Source organism: Balaenoptera ricei, chromosome 4, assembly GCF_028023285.1.
Source record: "Balaenoptera ricei isolate mBalRic1 chromosome 4, mBalRic1.hap2, whole genome shotgun sequence".
NCBI lineage: Eukaryota > Metazoa > Chordata > Mammalia > Artiodactyla > Balaenopteridae > Balaenoptera > Balaenoptera ricei.
Window position 1 is genome coordinate 90,697,827 of NC_082642.1, and position 19,120 is coordinate 90,716,946.

Below are 19,120 nucleotides of genomic sequence, written 5' to 3' on the forward strand. Positions count from 1 at the left end.
TCATTGGGAAATTTCTATATACAAGATCGCATCGCTAGAGAATAAAGACAGTTTTATTTCGTCTTTTCTAATCTAGATGCCATTACTTGATCAATTGATTGCTTGGTTGGTTGGTTGGTTGATTGATTGATTTTGCCTGCTCTGTTTTACTAGCTAGAACCTTTAGTACAATGTTGAATAGAAGTGGTGAAAATGGACATCCTCATTTTTAGGAGGAAAGCATTCAGTGTTTAGCCAGTAAGCATGATGTTAGTTTTTTGTTTTTGGTTTTTTTTTGTAGATACCTTTTATCAGTTTGAGGAAGTTCTCTTCTAGTCTTAGTTTGTTGAGACTTTTTTTTATCATGAGTAAGTGTTGAATTTTGTCAAATTCTTCTTTGTTTATTGAGATAACCATGTGGTTTTTTGTCCTTTAGTCTCTTAACATGGTGTATTACATTAATTGATTTTCAGGTGTTAAACCACCATTGCCTTCCTGGGGTAAATATTACTTGGTCTTGGTGTATATATAGGCCTTTTTTTATCTGTTGCTAGATTCAGTTTACTAATATTTTGTAAGGATATTGTATCTATGTTTATGAGAGACATTGGAGTGTAGTTTTCATGTGATGTCTTTATATCAAAGAAACTCTGGCTTTATAGATTGAGTTGCAAAATGTACACTCTTCCTCTGTTTTGTGAAGGAGTTTGTGAAGGATTGGTATTTCCCCCTTAAAATATTTGATGGAATTCATCAGTGAGGCCATTTCTTTGTGGGCAGATTTTAAATACTAACTCAGTTTGTTATATTCAGATTTTTCTGTTTCCTCTTTCATTAGTTTATGTGTCAGTAATATATGTCTTTTTAGGAATTTCATAAAAGTTGTTTAATTTGTTGGCATATATCTGTTTATAATATTCCTTCCCGTATAATTCTTTTAATTTTTGTGAGGTCAGCGGTAATATCCCTTCTTTCATTCCTAATTTTGGTAATTTGTGTTTTTTCTCTTTGTTGTTTGTCAGTCTTCCTAAAAGTTTGTAAATTTTTTGGATCTTTTTTTAAAAAACAAGTTATTCTCTGTCTTCCTGTTTTGTATTTTATTTATTTCTGCTCTAAATTTTCAATATATTTTTCAGCTTGCTTTAGGGTTTAGTTGGCTCTTTTTCTTTTAAAAAATATATTAATTAATTAATTGATTAATTAATTATTTATGGCTGCATCGGGTCTTAGTTGCAGCATGTGGGATCTTCGTTGAGGCGTGCGGGATCTTTCCTTGTGGTCTGTGGACTTCTTTCTAGTTGTGGCGTGCAGGTTTTTTCTCTTCTCTAGTTGTGGCGTGCAGGCTCCAGGACACGTGAGCTCTGTAGTTGTGGCGTGTGGGCTCCAGAGTGCGTGGGCTCTGTAGCTTGCTGCACGCGGGCTTTCCAGTTGAGGTGCACGAGCTCAGTAGTTGTTGCACACGGGCTTAGCTGCCCTGCAGCATGTTCTACCCTGCAACCTAGTTCCCCTGACCAGGGATCAAACCCGCGTCCCCTACATTGGAAGGTGGATTATTTACCACTGGAGCACCAGGGAAGTCCCCTAGTTTACTCCTTTTCTGATTTATTAAAGTGGGGGCTCATGTCATTGATTTGAGACTCCTCTTTTTTTCAGTATACTTAAAGTTATATAATTCCTTCTAAGTACTGCTTGAGCTGCATCCCATTGATTTTGATGTGTTTGTTTTTGTTTTCATTCAGTTAAAAATATTCTCTAACATCTCTTTTAATTTCTTTTTTGACCCATATATTATTCAGAATTGTGAAGTTTAATTTTCAAACACTTGAGAATTTTACAGTTTCTAACTTAGTTGATATCTACTTTAATTCTGTTATGGTTGGAGAACATACTTTGTGTGACTTCAGTCCTTTTACGTTTATGAGGCTTGTTTAGTGGCCTAGCATTTGGTCTGTCCTGGAGAGTGTGTACCTGACAACAATATGTATTCTGTTGTTTGCTGGAGTTTTCTATATGCCAACTCTAGGTATAGTTGGTTGAGAGTGTGGTTCACGTTTTCTGTATGTTTGTTAATTTGCTGAATAGTTATTCTGTCAATTGCTTAGAGTGGGGTATTGAAATCTCCAATGCTAATTGTTGAATTTTCTATTTTTCTTTTCAATAATGTTATTATTTTATTTTTTTAGGGCTCTTCATTATTTTAGGGTTTATAATTATTATAATATTTTCCTAATTTATTGACTGTCATTTTGAAATATCTTTCTTCATTTCCAGTAATATTTGTCTTAAAATCCATTTTGTCTAATACTAATATAACCATGCCATCTCTCTTATGGTTACTCTTTCCATAGTATATATATCCTTGTTCCGAATCTTTTTACTTTCAGTCTTGAATTTAAAGTGTGTCTCTTGTTGACAGCACATAGTTGAATCTTGTTTTTGTCCAATCTGACAGTCTCTGCCTTTCCATTGGGCTGTCTAGACATTCATATTTAATTATGGTCATGGTTGGATTTACATTTGCCATTTGTTTTATATATGTCTCTTATGGTTTTTGTTTCTCTGTGCTTCCTTTGCTGCCTTCTTTTGTGTTAAATGTTTTTTAGTGTGCCATATTAATTACTCTATTGATGTCTTTTCTAAATAGAATTTAAGATATTTTCTTTGTGATTGCTATGGTGTTTACATTATACATTTTAACAGTTTGCTTAATATTAACACTAAGTCAGTATCAGTAAAATATAGGAACTTTGCTCCAGTATAGCTCCATTTTCTCCTTCCTCTATTGTGCCACAACTGTTATATATGTATATTACATCCATATATGCTATAAACCCAGCAATACAGTGTTATAACCATTGCTTTATAGATTCTTATGTTTTTTTAAAGAGGTTAAGAGAAGAAATGAGAAAAATGTATTTTATAGAGTTTTTTAGTTTAACCCACATATTTACCATTTCTGGTGCTCTTTTCTTCCTGTGTATTTAAGTCTGGTGTCATTTCCTTTCAACTTGATGGACTTCCTTTAGTATTTCTTGTATGGCAGGTCTGCAAAAAATTCTCTCAGTCTTTGTTCATCTGAGACTTTGTTTATTATGCCTTCATTTTTGAACGGTAGTTTTGCTGCCTTCTTGATTGACAGGTGTTTTCTTTCAGCACTTTGAGAATGTGATCCCACTGTCTTCTGGCCTCTGTTGTTTCTGATCGAAAGTCAGCTGTTAATCGTATTGTGGTTCCCTGCACACGCTGAGTAATTTTTCTCTTTATGCTTGCATGATTTTTCTCCTTGTGTTTGTTTTTAACAGTTTGGCTATGATGTGTCTAGGTGTGTCTCTTTGTAATTATTCTCCATGAGATTCATTGAACTTCTAAGACCCATAGATTTGATTTCTTCTAAAAAATCAAATTTCGAAAATTTTCTGGTGGTGGTTTATTAAAAAAATTTTTTTTTCCCCTGCCCTTTCTCTCCTCTGGAACTCCAGAAATGTTGATAAGTTGTTCTCTGAGGCTCTGTTCAGTTTTCTTCAATTTTTTTTCCTCACTGTTCTTCAGATTGGATAGTTTCTACTGATATATCTTCAAGGTCATCTATTTTCTTCTGCCATCTTGAATCCTGTAGTAAATTTTTTGTTTTAGTTATTATACTTTTCAACTTCAGAATTTCCATGTGGTTCTTTTACATAAATTCTGTACCCTTATTGAGAATTTCTTATCTGTTGATTGTTTTCATAATTAAAAAATAGTTAAAGGTGGGTTCTTTTTTAACATGTCTATAATAAATGTTTTGAAATCTTTGCTTAAACCAACATCTGGGGATGCTCAGAAACTGTTTGTCGTGATTGCTATTTTTCATTAACGTGGGTCACATTTTTCTTTTCTTTCTTTCTTTCTTTTTTTTGGTACACCTTATAATTTGTTGTTGAAAACTGGGCATTTTAGATAACATATTGGAGTAATTTCAGATTGTGGCTCCCCCCTCCCTGCCTGCCCAGGTTATTGTTACTGTTGACATTTTTGCTATTTATTTATATATGACACAGTCCTAGTGAAAAAAAAATGTTTTTTTTGAGCAAGAGTTCATCTGCAAAAGTAGACATGTGTGAATATGCAGGAAAATTCTGAAATGAAAGGATACTGAGGGGTAAATAGTTCCATCAGAATTTAAACTTTTAAAAAATATGGATACAGTGTTGAAATGTTTTAAAAAGTGAATGTATTATACTTTCTGAAGTACAAAGATGGACTTATTACTGGTATGTTTTAGGTGAGAAAGACTATTCTTTTTTTTTTTTTTTTTTTTTTTTTTTTTTATTTTTAAAATTTATTTATTTATTTTATTTTATTTTTGGCTGTGTTGGGTCTTCGTTTCTGTGCGAGGGCTTTCTCTAGTTGCGGCGAGCGGGGGCCACTCTTCATCGCGGTGCGCGGGCCTCTCACTATCGCGGCCTCTCTCGTTGCGGAGCACAGGCTCCAGACACGCAGGCTCAGTAGTTGTGGCTCACGGGCCCAATTGCTCCGCGGCATGTGGGATCTTCCCAGACCAGGGCTCGAACCCGTGTCCCCTGCATTGGCAGGCAGATTCTCAACCATTGCGCCACCAGGGAAGCCCGAGAAAGACTATTCTTATTACCTTTGCACTACTGTAAAAACTGATATAAAATCATAAGATGTGTCATATCATCTGGTCTCCAAGCTTTCTGTGGAGGAGTAAATACAAATTATTCTTAATAGGTAGGAATGTAATATTTTTAAAAACCTCTATGGAAGGAAACTCCATAAACTCTTTAGTCTGTTACTATGTTCAGAAATATTCACTGACAGGAAATTTTCTTCTTTTGTATAGCTTATGTTTTTCATTTTAATTTTTTTGGGTATGGAACACAGTCTCCCTATGATTATTCCCATTTTTGTCAGCTTTTCTAGTCAAAGATGACCTTGGTGATCATATTTCTGTAGGTATTTAGTATGATTTTACAACTGTAATCCTTTCTATTGTGAATACATGTATATTCTGTACAGAACTAGTTCTATTTGTTATTTTTAAGGCCTAGAATTGTGTTTGCTTCTCTCTTCACTTCATAGCCTTTGCAAAGCAGATAAAAATAGTGTTATTAAGTGAGTTTTTAATCACTGATTTCTCTTTTATAAACGTGTAGGTCTGTAACCTTCTGAATTTCCTTCAATATCCCATGTCTCTGAAGTTGTACACTCCAGATCTAGGCAAATTATTCTTTACAAGGCCAGGGTTATTTCACAGTTACTACTTATCACTATTGTATTTTCCCAGTTTCAGATTTAAAAAGAAGTCATTGCACTGGTTATTCAGGCATAGCTTACTATTTACAAAGAGTGATCACTTCATTATGCATACCAGTTTGTCCATGTTATATTTGTACAGTATTTTTGTCTCCGTAAGTAATGTGTTTTGTTTGTTGTGTTTTATTTTTATTTATTTTTTTTGTAGGAATTGGATGGCATAAGTGATTGAATGGTATTGAGGGTCTCTGAAGCCTATGAAAGGTAGAAACTCAACCATGATTTCTTTTTCAACTCTACAGCATTCCCTTCCTTGAAGTCTTCATTTTTACGTTAGTCTCAGGTAACTTAAATACTTATTTTTCATAATCATGAATAAGTAAAATTTTCAAATATGAAACCTTTTTTTTGGCTGCTAGAATTTCATGTTAAGTTTGTATAATAGTTTCTTTATGTTGTAGTATTTATATCTGGAAGAAACTTGGGATTTAATATTTTTCTTGAGAAAACAGTGTTAAGAGAAAATTGATGAGTAATGATATAGCTTTGGGTTTTAAGTTTAGCCCAGGAAAATATGTGTAGCTTATTATGTAATCTTAGGGGAAATTTAAGTGGGAAGGTGTTTCCTTCTTTAACCCTTTTCCTCAGCAAGGTTTATTGCATTTTTCACTCACCTGTCATAAACACATACATACCCACATTAAATTTTCCAGGATTTCCAGGGGAACTATTTTCATATGTGGGGAAATTAGACCTATTAATCAAATTTAATGGTGTTTGGCATATAATTTTTTAAATGTGAAAAAGCATATGTTACTGTACCTTTGTACATATTGTATGTTTGCCTATGCTAATATAAGGAAGCAGTCATGTAGGTAATTTTAATAATCATTTATATTAAGTATATTAGTTAAAATTTAGACTTGTCTACTGTGACAGGTGCTTAAAAAGGTAGAAATACATTTATATTTATTTGAAAAGTCCATATAAACAATATCAGGATTGTTTGGATGCTCCAGAGTCATCATAACCTAGGCTTCTTTGTCTTGCTTTGCTATTCTTAACATGTGGCTTCTATCTTGTGGTCCAGGAGGGTTACCATCATGTCTGCCAATAGAAAGAGGGAAAAGGGAAGAACATTTTCTTTTCCTTTTAGGAGAGTTGTGTATATCATTTCTACTCATGTCCCATTGGCTTTAACTGTTACATGACCACAACCAACTGCATCGGAGGCTGGAAAATGAGTCTTACCTAGGTCATTGTGTGTCTCACTTAATATTTTATTATTGGGCAAGAAGGAGAGAACAGAATCTGGGGGGACAGCTAGTTGTCTGTCACATTAGGGTTTGTCAGATTTACTTTCCATTTATCTGGTTGGACTAACATTAAAATATAAGTTTTATTGTCTTAAGACATATTAACTCTTGGCCTGTGACAATGCTTTGGAAATTGTTCTTATTTGAGTTCTGAGACAATTTTAGTTTTGTGAATAGTCATCATGGTTCTTTGATTAAATACTGCTGTCTTGATGTCATAAGGTAGAATAAGGTCTTAAAAGTTAAAAGTGACTTTTGAGATAATTCCTCATTTTGTTTCACTGTCATTAGGTTGAAATGGTTTGTTTAACGTTTTAGAGTCTTTTTTTTAAATTTTTTTTTATTTTTATTTTTTATTTATTTATTTATTTTTGGCTGTGTTGGGTCTTCAGTTCGTGCGAGGGCTTTCTCTAGTTGCGGCAAGCGGGGGCCACTCTTCATCGCGGTGCGGGGACCGCTCTTCATCGCGGTGCGTGGGCCTTTCACTATCGCGGCCCCTCCCGTTGCGGGGCACAGGCTCCAGATGCGCAGGCTCAGTAGTTGTGGCTCACGGGCCCAGCTGCTCCGTGGCATGTGGGATCTTCCCAGACCAGGGCTCGAACCCGTGTCCCCTGCATTAGCAGGCAGATTCTCAACCACTGCGCCACCAGGGAAGCCCCGTTTTAGAGTCTTAAGGCAAGGATGAGGGGCTTGGGTGAGAGGATCTTTTTAGCTACACATAAAGCTAAATGATTGTAACTGGTTCCTTCTAACTCTAAAAAATCTATTATTCTAAATGTTTAGATCTCATCAGAACAACTTATTCCCAAAGATTATATACTTTATATTTTTGTAGATGAAAAATATTTCATTGTAATTACATTATGTGGTTCTTGGCCTGTTGTAAATACTGCATTTTGAAACAAGTATCAAATATTGTATGTTTCTATTAGAGAATTTATTAAAGGGTTGGAAATTAGTTGTCAGTTTTCCATCATATTTTATGTCAGTATCAACATATATTAACCTAGGTACCTTTTTTTTTGAGACTTGAGATAACAGTTTTGGTAAATTTTGTATACTTGTATCGAGTATTTATATTAGGCCTGTTGATTTAACTTTATTATAAATGGTTATAAGACATTTTCGGTGTTTTTGGCATTGAAGGCAACAAACGCATTTTTAGTTTTATTGTACTTCACAAATAGGGTTTGTACTGTTAAGTGAGAGCATTTATCCAATGTTTAAAAATTAAAATTTTGATTTAAATAGTTAACACTTTTCTGTTTTGGAATGAGTCTTGGTTATTATATAGTACATATTAAAAATAGCTTAGTGTATAGGGAAGTTTAAGAAGTATTTTTAATGTTTCTTTTATTATACAAAACTGTAGAAAATTTATAGCTTCCTAATAGAGTAAGTATTTTTAATATGAATATTTGAATTATTGGTATTGGCATAAAATGAGATGGATGAAACAACTAGATCTAGCAGAATGTAGGGTTCTGTTTTGCTTGGACCTTTTTTACCTTTTCCCTTTCCCTCTCCTTTTTTAAGATAAAATGTAGCTGTTTCTCAACAAACAGCTGCTATAAATTTGATGTCTTACCATTTCTAAATACCACTAATTTCTTGTTACATTGTTTTAGAAGACTGGTGATGAGTATTTGGAATGGAGAATATGCTTAGATTCTGCTTTATTTGAGCAGGGCATTGGGCATATAGAGATGCCTGTTAACTTTGGCTTAAATATTTATAAATTATTTTTCTGTGGTTAAAAGACGATCACAGGTTTTTATTTAGTTGTCATATTGTATAAAGTGATTTATCTTAGTCTGTAAATTCTCTTATTAAACATCTTTTATTGTTGCTAGCACTAATAAAAAAGGCCATTTTGTCTAGTTGCCATTATTGTAAATGATGCTCCTATTAGGATGTTTTGAATAGTAACAATTTAAAAGTCAAAGGGCATAGTTTACAAAATATGCTTTATAGATGCAAAATGGTAGTTATACAAAGGTGTATCTGAAGGGGTTTCTTTATGAAGAATATCCCTAGGTCAGAGCTAGATTTTGTTTCTAAATTAGAGATGAAGCAGTTTTTGCTTAGATCAAAACTATACTTTTGAAGGATGAGAGGGAATAGAAAACTTCTGAGGAATGACAAATGGCAAATTGTTAAATCCATTTTGATCATGGGTTTCTTTGTAGTACCAATTTGATCTTGAGGCTGATTGATATTTGTATTTCTAATGCTGATATTTGTAAGGTGTAATTTCTCACTGACTACATAGGTTAGAAATATTAATATCCAAATTAATGTAACTGGCATCCTCCAGACAGCAAGGAGTTTGTTGAAAATACTTTGAATCAGAAGTAATTTGTGAAATCTAGCGTTTTTTTTTGTTTTTTTGTTTTTAAATCTGTTTCAGGTTCCTTTGAGTACTTCTCTTTTGCCTATGAGTGGAGTTTCTTTATAGGTTGAATGGGTTCTGGTACAAGGCAGGGTATTATTGATTTGGGAGAAGATTTTGAGTTGGAAATTACTATTTTTATAGAAAAGAATGATGTTTAGGTTCCTAAGCTTGCCAACTATAATGTTTTGACTCATTTAGTTGAAGTTTTACATTATTCAGTAAATGTTGATGGAAAATAATATTACAGCCAAACTCAATAAATAAAACAGAAAAGCAGTCTCTTTAAGTGAGATATTTTCTTTCACACCTGAATGCAGATTTAATTAAAGGTGATAAAGTGGCAGATCAATATTCACGTACATTCTGAAGGGGAACGTAGGTGCTTTCAAGAATATTAGAGGATTATGGCACAAGCCTTCAAATCTGTTTTCACTTTAAAACTTACAGTCCTCTTTTCTTTGATACAGGTATATCTTCAGCATAGCTCCTACATTTATCAGCCGTATTTAGGATTATTTTTTTGATTTCCAAGTGAAAATGGGAAAGTAAAGGAAAAAGAAAGAGAGATTTTCCTAAAGTAACTTGGTAAAGGTTTGAAGAAAGAATGGAAGGATTAAGGGGGTGTATGTGAACCCATGAAAAAAGAACGAGGAGAAATTTACTGAGCTGTGAATAATAGGTAGAAGTGGAAAATAGGAATTGTGGAAGGTGTCTATGCATGCTGAAGGAGAAAAGGGATTCTGTGTCACACAGGATTCTCCCATGGTAGCCATGAGATGGGAGTAGCCAACTAAGGATTGCTTTACCAAGCCAAGCAGTGGTGACAGGGTGGCTTCAGAGTGGGTGGGTGAGAAGAGAATGAGTTCAACGAGTTCTTAGTGTCCAGGGCCTTTTCAAGACGGAGGTGGTACGGTATGGTAAAAAGTGTGTTAAACCAGGTAAGTCTGTTTTCAAATCCCAGTTTACATGCTAGCTTTGTGACTTTGGGTAAACTCCAGTTTCTTCGTCTGTTAAATGGGGTTCTACTATTACTGTCTTGAGTGTTACTGTAAATATTAAGTGAAGTAACATATCAGTGTGCCCAGCATAGTGTCTTACATCTGGTAGATCCTCAACACGTTAGTTGTCTTTCTTCTCCAGGTTATGATAATCTCTGAATTTTATAATATAGACTCAACACTATTCATAAATTTGGAAAGACATTTTCCTCATTAATTGCATAGAATTCCCATAAAAAACTCAGTAAGCATTTTTAAGTTGAATTCCCATAATTTATAGAATTTTTAAGTTGAATTCCCATTTTAATTTATAGAATTCCCATAAAAAACACAGTAAGCATTGTATAGTTGATCAAAAATGAGTAGTAATGCCCAATTTGTTCATATATTATGCTTCTGTTAACTTTGTCCTCTGAAAACAAGCCCAGACAGTCCCCTCAGCTGAGAAAATACTTGTCTCAAATGCCCATGTATTTAACTCCTTATTAAAAGCCCTGACTCAAAGCTTATTTACTCTATTTCAGCTTATACAAATCTATAAAGCATAGTTTCTAATTGCTAGCACACAGTTGATTAGAAGCATTAAATTAGAAGGTCCAACAAGAAGAGTCAACTGTCTTTTCTGGAAGGCAGGAGAAAGTGATGGCTGATAATTTATATTCTCTTTAAGTACCGCATTGCCATTAGGCTTAAATGACTAGGGATTTCTTAATCGGCTGCAATTTGGATTACTTTTACACAGCTGAACCAAACATTTTTCAGTACAAAAGGATGGTGGGAGTGTGTGTGGGAGAGGGAGAATTGAATGGAGCAGAAAGCTGAATTGTGGTCCCCTCAATATCCCTTTTACTATACCTTCTAGCTTCTCTGGCAGAGGGATGGAGATGAGGGAAGAACAAAACTTGGAAGGGGGAAAAGAACGCAGCGTTTGAAGTAATCTGCTAAAGGGGGATTTCAGAGAAATTGGCCTGAAGTGGGCCCCTTCCTTCCCTCCCTCTCTTACTAAGTTCTAGTTTTTAGCAATCTCTGTTCTGGGTAACTCCAGAAGGAGTGCCGTCTTACCTTTAGCTCAGTTAGTTCTAGAACATCACTGTCCGTCCTGTCTTGGATCATAACAGCTCTGCAATTTTATATTCTTTGTCAGCTGCCCAAGCTTCCTTCAGTTGCAGAATAATGGGTCATTACAAGGAGCTCAGGGTGGCTTATTGCTTATTACTCCACCTAGTTCTTCTTTTTCCCCGTTTGAGAGAGGCTCCTGGGAATGCAGATTAGTTGTTTATTTCTTTTTTTCTTCCAGAGCAACCTTTCATGTAAGTGACATGACTTAAGCATTCTTTCTTTTTTTCTCTCTCCTGTGTAATATTCCTAACTCCTGAATTTCCATTAATTGTATAGACATTTGGGTCAAAAAACAGTTGGCTTTTTGAAGGTTTAGCAGGAAGAGACATTTAAATATTCACATGTTAGTGCAGATTGATAACATCAGTTTCCTTTCTTTACACTCAGCTGATCCTCCCTGAAAATATTGAAATTAGCGAAGGGAAGTAGCCTGTGTTAACTTTTGAGCATGGGACCTTTTGCTGTATTTGGGTTTTTGAATGTGCAGAGAAGCACATAAGAGCTTTGACATAGATCATGTAGGAGTTACAAGGGGGAAAGTTAAAGATAGTAAGTGCATATAAGAGAGATTCAAGGACAATAAAAAACATACCTTTCTTTATCATTTTTCTTAGGGTAGCTTTGTCCTTTTCCCATTTACCATGGGCTTAGTGAAATTAACTTTTTTTGTTTGAGAGCCTTGTTTATTTCCTGTCCAGCTTACTCTGCCCAGATACTGGTTGAGGTGTGTGATACAAGTGGGGCTCACTTATTTGTCTATGTATCTTCTTCTTGATTTTTTTTTTCCACTTAATATATCTTGGAAAACTTTTTACCCAGCACATGTAACTACCTCATTCACTTTAGTGGCTGTGTGTATTCCAGTGTATGGTTGAATCATAATTAATTTAACAAGTCTTCTATTAGTGGATGCTTAGGTTGTTTCCAATCTTTTTCCATTAAAAGGTCGCAGTAGACATCCTTGTACATACATCTTTGGTTAATTTTTATGACTAAGCACATACATAGGATTGTATATACTCCTGGCAGTGAGGTTGCTGGCTCAGTGGTACATACAGTTTTCATTCTGGCAGATTTTCCAAAACTAACTTTAAAACCTTGTCAAAGCAGTGTTCATTGATATTGAAATCTGTGTTGAAATCTTAGTAGTTTCTGGTATTTAAGGGAAATTGTCTCAAGAACAGTTTTTAGGTTAGCCAGTAATTTGAAATATATGGCTTCATTTGGGGTCATAGGAATAAGAAACCATATGTAACAAAGGAAGAGCGATTCCTTTTTCCGTATATATGGCCTGTTTTCGAGAAAATTTTCGAGGAGGTCAAGTTTGCCTTTGTTAACAGTATTTCCACTTCCCGTTTTATTTACTACCTGTATATTGAGGTGTGGTATCTTCCTGTTCCAAATCCCTCATTCTGGCACTTTTTTGCAAACCTGCCTTTTTTCCCCCAGATATTCTCTCTCTCCAAAGTCCTTTGACTTCCTCAATACTTACTGTTTCAGCCTGATGTTAGGGATAAGGTTAGTTTTAAAAAATTATGTTTTTATGTTTATTTTAATAGGCATATTACATATTAACACAGTATTATAGGTATAGTTTTAAATAGTATACATGTATTAGGATATGATAAATTTAAAAAAATTGATGAGGTGCATGACAAAAAACATTGGAGATGAGGACCACTACTTTAGGGAAATATAGACCTTGCATTGGGTTAGTAAGTCAGTTTCAACTTTAGCTAATTTTTTAAAAAAAGTTCTGTCCTGGGTCAGTTGGTCTAATATCTTTTATTAATGTCTTCTTTTAATAACTACTTCTTTTGCTTCTCCCGTATTCTTTAAAAGCTCCCAAGGGTGTGGGTTTTTTTTTTTTTTAATGATAATGTATGTGGCAATTGCAGATGTCACAGCAATAAAGGGTGGCTTTGTGTATATATACGTCCCTCTTAAGTTGGGGGCTTTCCAGATCCTTTAGGAAAACAATAAACAGATTAGAAGAATATAATTGATTTGGTAAGGATTTCCAAAGAAATAAGCAAATTTTAACCCTAAGAGACTTAAATTTCACTTAGTTGTGGGATAGTTTATTCTCTAGAAATGTGATAAATAGAATATTTGAAGAGGACAGTTATTTGGTGATATGTTTTAAGTGTTTGTCCTTTAGACTACTTAAAGATTTTGGAAAGAGAAATTAGATTCTTGTTCCTTTGTCCAGTATGTATTCTGGACTTAACCATACTACCTGGTACCAGAGAAGACAAGGTTAGCAAGTATGAATTATGTTTTTATTTACTTTGCTGTTTATATGAGCTGTTTTTTGAGCTGTGCATTTAAGTAAAGTTTTCTCCCTAGATGATAACCTTAGTAAATGAAAGAGTATTTAAATTTCAGTAGTGTATTTCAATTTAACTGATCATTTATTGTACCTCTGAAAGCTATGATCAAAGTAGTAACCATTACTACCTGATTGATTTGGGAAAGAGGTGACTAAACTGAAACATAGTTAATGCATTTACTAATTGTGGGCCCATCATGTTGGGCGAGCGTGTGTGTTTATTTTGCACAATCTGATAAAAAACAAACAGTACCAATGTTCTGACATCCTTTGAGATGAAGTTTCTTTGGATTTCATGATTATTGTTATGCTAGTTCCTCAAGTAACACAGTGGAGTGCGAATTTACAGCACCGAAAGTTAGAAGATTTAACGTTGCCTGTTTTTTCTGTAATAATGGAAAAAATAAGATAATGTAATAAGATAATGTAATTATTTAATAGTGTCTAGTTCTTATCATGACCTCTTAAATTTATTTAATCATGTGCAATTATTTAAGAATATATTAGTAATGAAAATACTACTTTTTCCATTTTAACAAATTTAAAAGCATTTGAAAGAAATAAAATTTTATTATAGGAAGTTTTCAAATTAGAGATAAATGTAAATATGAAAAAAACCTGGTAATTTCACCACCCAGTGGTAATATTAATATTGTTAGCATTTTCAGTAAATCTGTGTACAAACACATATTTATACACACATTTCCCTTAATATATCAGGCTTTTCCCCCAAATTTTCAAATATTTTTCAAGAATATTTTTTGACTGTATGGATATTTTTTGAATTCCAACAGACTTTAACTTTTTACTGAAGTATAAATTCAGTAAATTTGAATTTATTTATTCTGGCAGAAATGTATGCATATCACGGATATATACATCTTAAAATTTTACAACGTGAGCACACCTGTGCAATCAGCATTCAACTCAGGAAAAACATTGTCAGTTTCCAGACACCTCCCTTTTCCTACCTCCTATCAACGGCCTCTTCACCCAAGGATAGCCATTTTTCTGATTCTGTTTTTAAGAAAAACATTGAGATATAATTTATATACAATAAAATTCACCCATCCTAAGTGTACAGTTCAATGATTTTTAGTAAATTTACTGAAGTCTAGTTTTAAAATATATGTATGAATATAATTTAACCAGTTTCCTTTTGTTGAATACGCAGTGTAATTCCAGTTTTTCACTATTGAAGTACTGCTGTAGTGATTTTCCATGCATATCTTTATATGTATTTCTCATTTCATCAGGATAGGTTCCTAAAAGTAAAATCACCAGTTCAAAGAATATGTGCATTTTTATGGCTTTTGATATATGGTACCAAATTACCTTTGAAAATAGTTGAACTAATATACTCCCACTGTCAGTAGATGAGTGTCTTTTTTTTTTTTCCCCTGCCACCTCAACCTCAGATGTATTTTTTAAGAGTTATTATCAGTTTGGTGGATAAAATATGGTTTTAATGTTCATTTCTTTAATTACTACTGTAAGTGAATATTATTTTATATATTTAGTGACTATTTCTAATTTTTCTTTATGATTTGCCTGATACTGTTCTCTCAGTTTATTTCTTAATGTTATTTCTTTTTATTTTTAAGACATTTTAGTATATTAAAGGATGTGGATCCTTCTGGTGTTACAAATACTTTCCCCCAATTTGCTTTATGTTATGCTCATTTTTCATAATGAAATAGATTAGGATTTTGTGTCTTCATGTCAGAAATAAAAATTTGTGTTTTACTCTACCAGCCTTTGGAAATTTATCATGGTAATTTTTAAATTGGAGGCAATATTGAATTATATGAATAAAACATTTTTATTATAGTGTGAACCTTTCATAATTTGAAATTTAAAAAATTCAAGTAGACATATAAAACTAATTTATTATGCTTTGTTGCCAAACTTGGTCTTTCTAGGCAGTTATACTTAAGCATGAACATTGACGACAAACTGGAAGGATTATTTCTTAAATGTGGCGGCATAGACGAAATGCAGTCTTCCAGGGCAATGGTTGTAATGGGTGGAGTGTCTGGCCAGTCTACTGTGTCTGGAGAGCTGCAGGAGTCAGTTCTTCAAGATCGGAGTATGCCTCACCAGGAGATCCTTGCTGCAGATGAAGTGTTACAAGAAAGTGAAATGAGACAACAGGATATGATATCACATGATGAACTCATGGTCCATGAGGAGACAGTGAAAAATGATGAAGAGCAGATGGAGACACATGAAAGACTTCCTCAAGGACTACAGTATGCACTTAATGTCCCTGTAAGTAATTCCTTTATAAGATATTAAACTTACAGTTAGAAACATAATTAATTTTGTATTAAGTGATACAAGTCATTGAAGAAATTTCAGAAAGTGTTTAAAGGCTGAATATAAATAGTTCAAATGGGCATTATTAAATAGATATACTAAATATTGGTAAAAATCATAGTTGAAAAGGCAAAATTAAGTTTTGGTATTACATACATTTCAGAAACTTATCTTTTCTGGATAACATTTATTTATTTATTTATCAGGATTACTGTGTATTGAATTTGTGTGTGTGTGTATTAAATTTTAAGTGCTTAATTTAAAAAGATACTTTGTTTCAACTTCTGGATTTCTCCTTAAAGAGTAGAAAGATTGAATCTGGAGCACAGCTGGAAAAAGATTGTACACTTGAGAGTTTTTCCTTCAAATTCTGTAACTCTTGGCAGTTCGTGCCATCTTTATTTTTTTCATTATCTTTAAAAAGGATATCAGCTCTTTAGTCTGTTTACCCTGGATGTCATAGGTCATCACCTAAGGTACTCTTTTGTAGGCACCCATAACTTCTTTTTTTTTCAATTCAAATGAACATTTATTGGGCCCACATTAAATGGGACATGGTGAAGAGATTACGAGATGCCCCTTTTCTGTCTGTGTACAATTTCTGCCACTCTTTCCTCAAGTGGGTACATCCTATGTCTCACAGTCTTTGCAATTATTCAAGCTCCTATAATGGAATGGTAGGCTTGTTCAGAGGCTCAGAATCTTTTTAGAAATTTGTGGTTAGCAGAGTGATGGTCACAGCTAATGGAGAATTGCTTCATTTTCTAACAAAAACCAAAAACAGTGAGCTGGACTCATTGCGTCCCATGAAGATGCTGGGCTCATCTGGTGCTTCAGTCACGGACTCTTTGGAATAACCAGCAGTGACATCTTCATAATCTTTACTCCATGAGTTTTCTGTGTGAAGTGACTCATAATCAACTCTGGCCTTAGTGACTTCTTCCTCACAGCTGAGGGTGTTTAATTCCACATTAGTAGGTAATGCGAAAAGCCTGTGTGTTCTCCAAATACAAGTCAATGGTTGTTTCTATATCTTGGTCACTGGTCAAGTGTAGTAGGACAGTGGTTGACTGACTGTAGGTCAGTGATGAATTCTGGGAGTAGTGTGGGGTAAGTCACAGCCAGGGCAAACCAGGCAGAGAGGAGCAGGGCCTTCCTGAGCATGGTGCTGATGCAGGCAGGGAGTGTGGGAGGCTCACGAAGGTAAGGAGGCTGAGTGTTTTTTTTTGCCTTCTTGTATCTTTATTTTTACCTGATGACCAGCAAAACTACAACTGTAATGTAATCCTCTTCTATTGTTTATGTGATATTAAACCTGGATCCTTTCAGTACTTCTGATATACTGTGCTTTTTCTTTTGCTTTAGGACCTTTGTATATCCTACTTGTAATATTCCCCTCAGTCATAGCCCCTCCCTGTTTTTTAACCTAGTTAAAACTTCATCATCATCAGCTTGCCACTTCTGTCTGGTCTAGGTGTAGTTCCTGCAACAGGGACTTGTTCACTGTCTGTCTCTCTGATAGATCGTAGGCTCTATCTATGTATGAGAGCATGAATTTTGTCTTATTTTCTATTATGTCCCAGGTGTTGGCACATGGTGTGAATGAATGGATAACTACTTACAGCTGTGTTCTAATACATGTGCTCACCAACTTTTACCTAGTCCATTGCAATAGCCTTTTCCTTTTTCAGCCTGTTGATGGTGATGGATTACATTAATTAATTTTTTTTTTTGAGAATTTCTTTAATTTATTTATTTTTGGCTGCATTGGGTCTCCGTTTGTGTGTAAGGGCTTTCTCTAGTTGCAGCAAGCGGGAGCCACTCTTCATCGCGGTGCGCGGGCCTTTCACTATCGCGGCCTCTCTTGTTGGGAGCATAGGCTCCAGACGCGCAGGCTCAGTAGTTGTGGCTCACGGGCCTAGTTGCTCCGCGGCATGTGGGATCCTCCCAGACCAGGGCTCGAACCTGTGTCCCCTGCATTGGCAGGCAGATTCTCAACCACTGTGCCACCAGGGAAGCCCCTAATTAATTTTTAAAGGTTGAATCAGCCTTGCATACCTGGAAGAAATTCCACTTTGTTGTGGCGTATAATTCTTTTTGCACATTGTTTGATTCAGATTACTAATAGCTGTTGAGGATTTTTGCATCTATGTTCATGAGATAGATTGGTCTAGTTTTCTTTTCGTGCAATATCTTTGTCTGGTTTGGATATTAGAGTAATCCTGGCCTCATAGAGTGAGTTAGGAGTATTCCCTCTGCTTTGGTCTTCTGGGAGAGATTGTAGAGAACTGGTATAATTTCTTCCTTGAATGTTTGGTGGAATTCACCAGTGAATCCGTAGGGCCTGGTACTTTCTTTTTTGGAAGGTTATTGATTACTGATTCAATTTCTTTAATAGCTATAGACCTATTCAGATTGTCTGTTTCTTCTTGTGTGAGTTTTGACAGATTGTGTCTTCCGAGGAATTGGTTCAATTCATCTACGTTATCAAATTTGCGGGCATAGAGTTGTTCATAGTATTCCTTTATTATCCTTTTAATGTCTATGGGGTCTGTAGTGATGTCCCCACTTTCATTTCTGATATCAGTAATTTATACCTTTTTTTCTTAGCCTGGCTATAGGCTTGCTGCCTTTTTTTTAAAAAAAGTATCTTAACAGTTGTAAGCATATGGTATTACATACAGTATCAGCATACAGTTAACTATACTCACATTGTTGTACAGTAGATCTCTAGATCTACTGTACAACTGTTTCATCTTGCAAAGCTGAATCTCTATACCCACTGAACACCAATTCCCCATTTTTACCTCTCCCCAGTAAAGACTTACTAATTTTATAGAGAACTAGCTTCTGATTTTTTTCTGTTGATTTCCAGTTTTCAGTTTCATTGATTTCTGCTCTGATTTTTATGATTTCTTCTGTTATTTTGGACTTAATTTGCCGTCTGCCCCTCCAGTTTTCAGTGGTGGAAGTTTAGGTGATTGATTTAGATCTTTTCTGATATATAGAAATGGCATTCTAATATAGCATTCAGTGATATAAATTTCTCTCTAAGCACTGCTTTCAGTGTCCCTCACATTTTGATAAGTTGTATTTTTATTTTCATTTAGTTCATTTTATCTTTTAATTTCTTCTGAGACTTCTTCTTTGATTCATGTGTTATTTGGAAGTATGTTGTTTAATATCCAAGCATTTGGGGATTTTCCAACTATTTTTCTGTTACTGATATCTAGTTTAGTTCTGTTGTGGTCTGAGAGTGTTTATTATATGATTTTCTGTTCTTTTACATTTGGGAAGTTGTGTTTTATGGCCCTGAATGTCATCTGTCTTGGTGAATGCTCCATGTGAGATTGAGAAGAATTAGTGTTTTGCTGTTGTTGGGTAAAGTTGTATATTGATTGCAATAGCT

At 34.5% G+C, this 19,120-nt stretch overlaps 1 protein-coding gene across 8 annotated transcripts in view; it reads left to right on the forward strand.

Moving 5' to 3' along the window:
- ZNF148 (zinc finger protein 148) overlaps positions 1 to 19,120 on the forward strand; it is a 126,596-nt gene that overhangs the window by 34,434 nt on the left and 73,042 nt on the right. For 6 of the 8 annotated variants that reach the window (XM_059920922.1, XM_059920923.1, XM_059920926.1 and 3 more), the window contains 2 exons: positions 5,441 to 5,575; positions 15,315 to 15,663. In XM_059920922.1, the coding sequence (XP_059776905.1) occupies positions 15,331 to 15,663 (333 nt within the window). In that variant the 5' untranslated portion in view covers positions 5,441 to 5,575; positions 15,315 to 15,330. The remainder of the gene's footprint in view (positions 1 to 5,440; positions 5,576 to 15,314; positions 15,664 to 19,120) is intronic. The other 2 variants (XM_059920928.1, XM_059920930.1) reach the window with 2 other exon arrangements.